Source organism: Microplitis mediator, chromosome 3, assembly GCF_029852145.1.
Source record: "Microplitis mediator isolate UGA2020A chromosome 3, iyMicMedi2.1, whole genome shotgun sequence".
NCBI lineage: Eukaryota > Metazoa > Arthropoda > Insecta > Hymenoptera > Braconidae > Microplitis > Microplitis mediator.
Window position 1 is genome coordinate 15,844,652 of NC_079971.1, and position 1,296 is coordinate 15,845,947.

Consider the following 1,296-nt stretch of genomic DNA (forward strand, 5'->3'; position numbering starts at 1 on the left):
GTTATCAATTAAAGTTAAACGAAATTCCTTGAATAATATTTAGCCTAAAAATTTAAACAATTAGAATTATCAAATTTACATAAAGAGTTTACTGAAATTCATTCAACAAATTTCGTTTAACTCCCAATTGATGTAAACTATAAGTTGTTTTATTTGAATTCCACATGACAATGAAATTGCAACTACATTGTCTTTTTTTTTAATTTATTGTTTAATTTTTATTCCAATTGTTAATAAAATTTTGATACGCTTATGAAAGTGAAAAGTCATTGAATATTTTTCCGAAATAGGGAAGGGGCAGTGTCTGAGAGTACCCTCAAAACGAAATTTCTTTTTTTTATAAAACCTTGCTGAAGACCATCTTTGACACCGTTTTTAAAAGTTTTTTTAAATGATAAAAACTTCGTTTACATACTGATGACACATTTGACATATGAAATCACCACCCTCGGTTAGCACATCATTCAACATATTCTTATGACAGGCTTCGCAGAAAGTATAGTGCCCACAGGGCTTGTAGTAGACGTTCGGAACAGCGGCCATGTAAGTCATACATTCTTCACTTCCTAAAATGGACAAGGTTTATTTGAGATTATTTAATATTTAACATTATAAACGAATATCCAACAACAAGAGTGAAACTGATTTAATCGAATAGATAATTAATATCATGAGATATTGAATATTCAACTTACTGATAGCGTTGTTCAAGTCCGCAGGTGTAACCGCGTCGCGCCGTAAACTGCAGGCAACATCAGCACCATTTAGGTCGGGATTAGGAACATTGCCATGAGAATAGTCATCAAAATCGAGAATGATAGTGTCAGCCTCGGATTCTTCCGAATCATTATCAATATCATTATTTGAATCCATGTAAGTAACATCATCGGGATTGCTAGAAGTAACAGCTGCAGCTTCATTATCTACATCTCCATTAGTCTCATCATCGGAATTACCAGTATCAACATCTGCAATCACTTCATTTTCTGAATCCATGTTGGTGTCATCATCGGAAGAATATCCGTTTCGAAAATCACCAAGAGTCCTAGCTATTAGTGATAAGATATCCTAATTATTCTTATTTTTATAGAATTAGATAGTGTACTCAGAATATAGCTGGTATAAGAGCACGGTAAGTAAGTTTGATTTCATAAATTCAATTAGGTACAAAAAAATTTATATTACGAGATTATTTTTAATTAACATTATTTGTATAGCATTTTATTATGTACGTAGAATAATATCAATTTGAGTTAGTGATAATGATAAATAAATTTAATTTAATATTTTCAATTG

At 30.9% G+C, this 1,296-nt stretch overlaps 1 protein-coding gene across 1 annotated transcript; it reads right to left on the reverse strand.

Annotated features, from left to right (window-relative positions):
- Positions 1-387: 387 nt before the first annotated feature.
- LOC130665930 (uncharacterized) lies at positions 388-1,068 on the reverse strand. Its single transcript, XM_057466559.1, has 2 exons — positions 696-1,068; positions 388-566 (listed from the first exon to the last, which is right to left on the reverse strand). Exons 1-2 carry the CDS (start codon positions 994-996, stop codon positions 388-390), a joined length of 480 nt encoding a protein of 159 aa, XP_057322542.1. The 5' UTR covers positions 997-1,068.
- Positions 1,069-1,296: the final 228 nt, after the last annotated feature.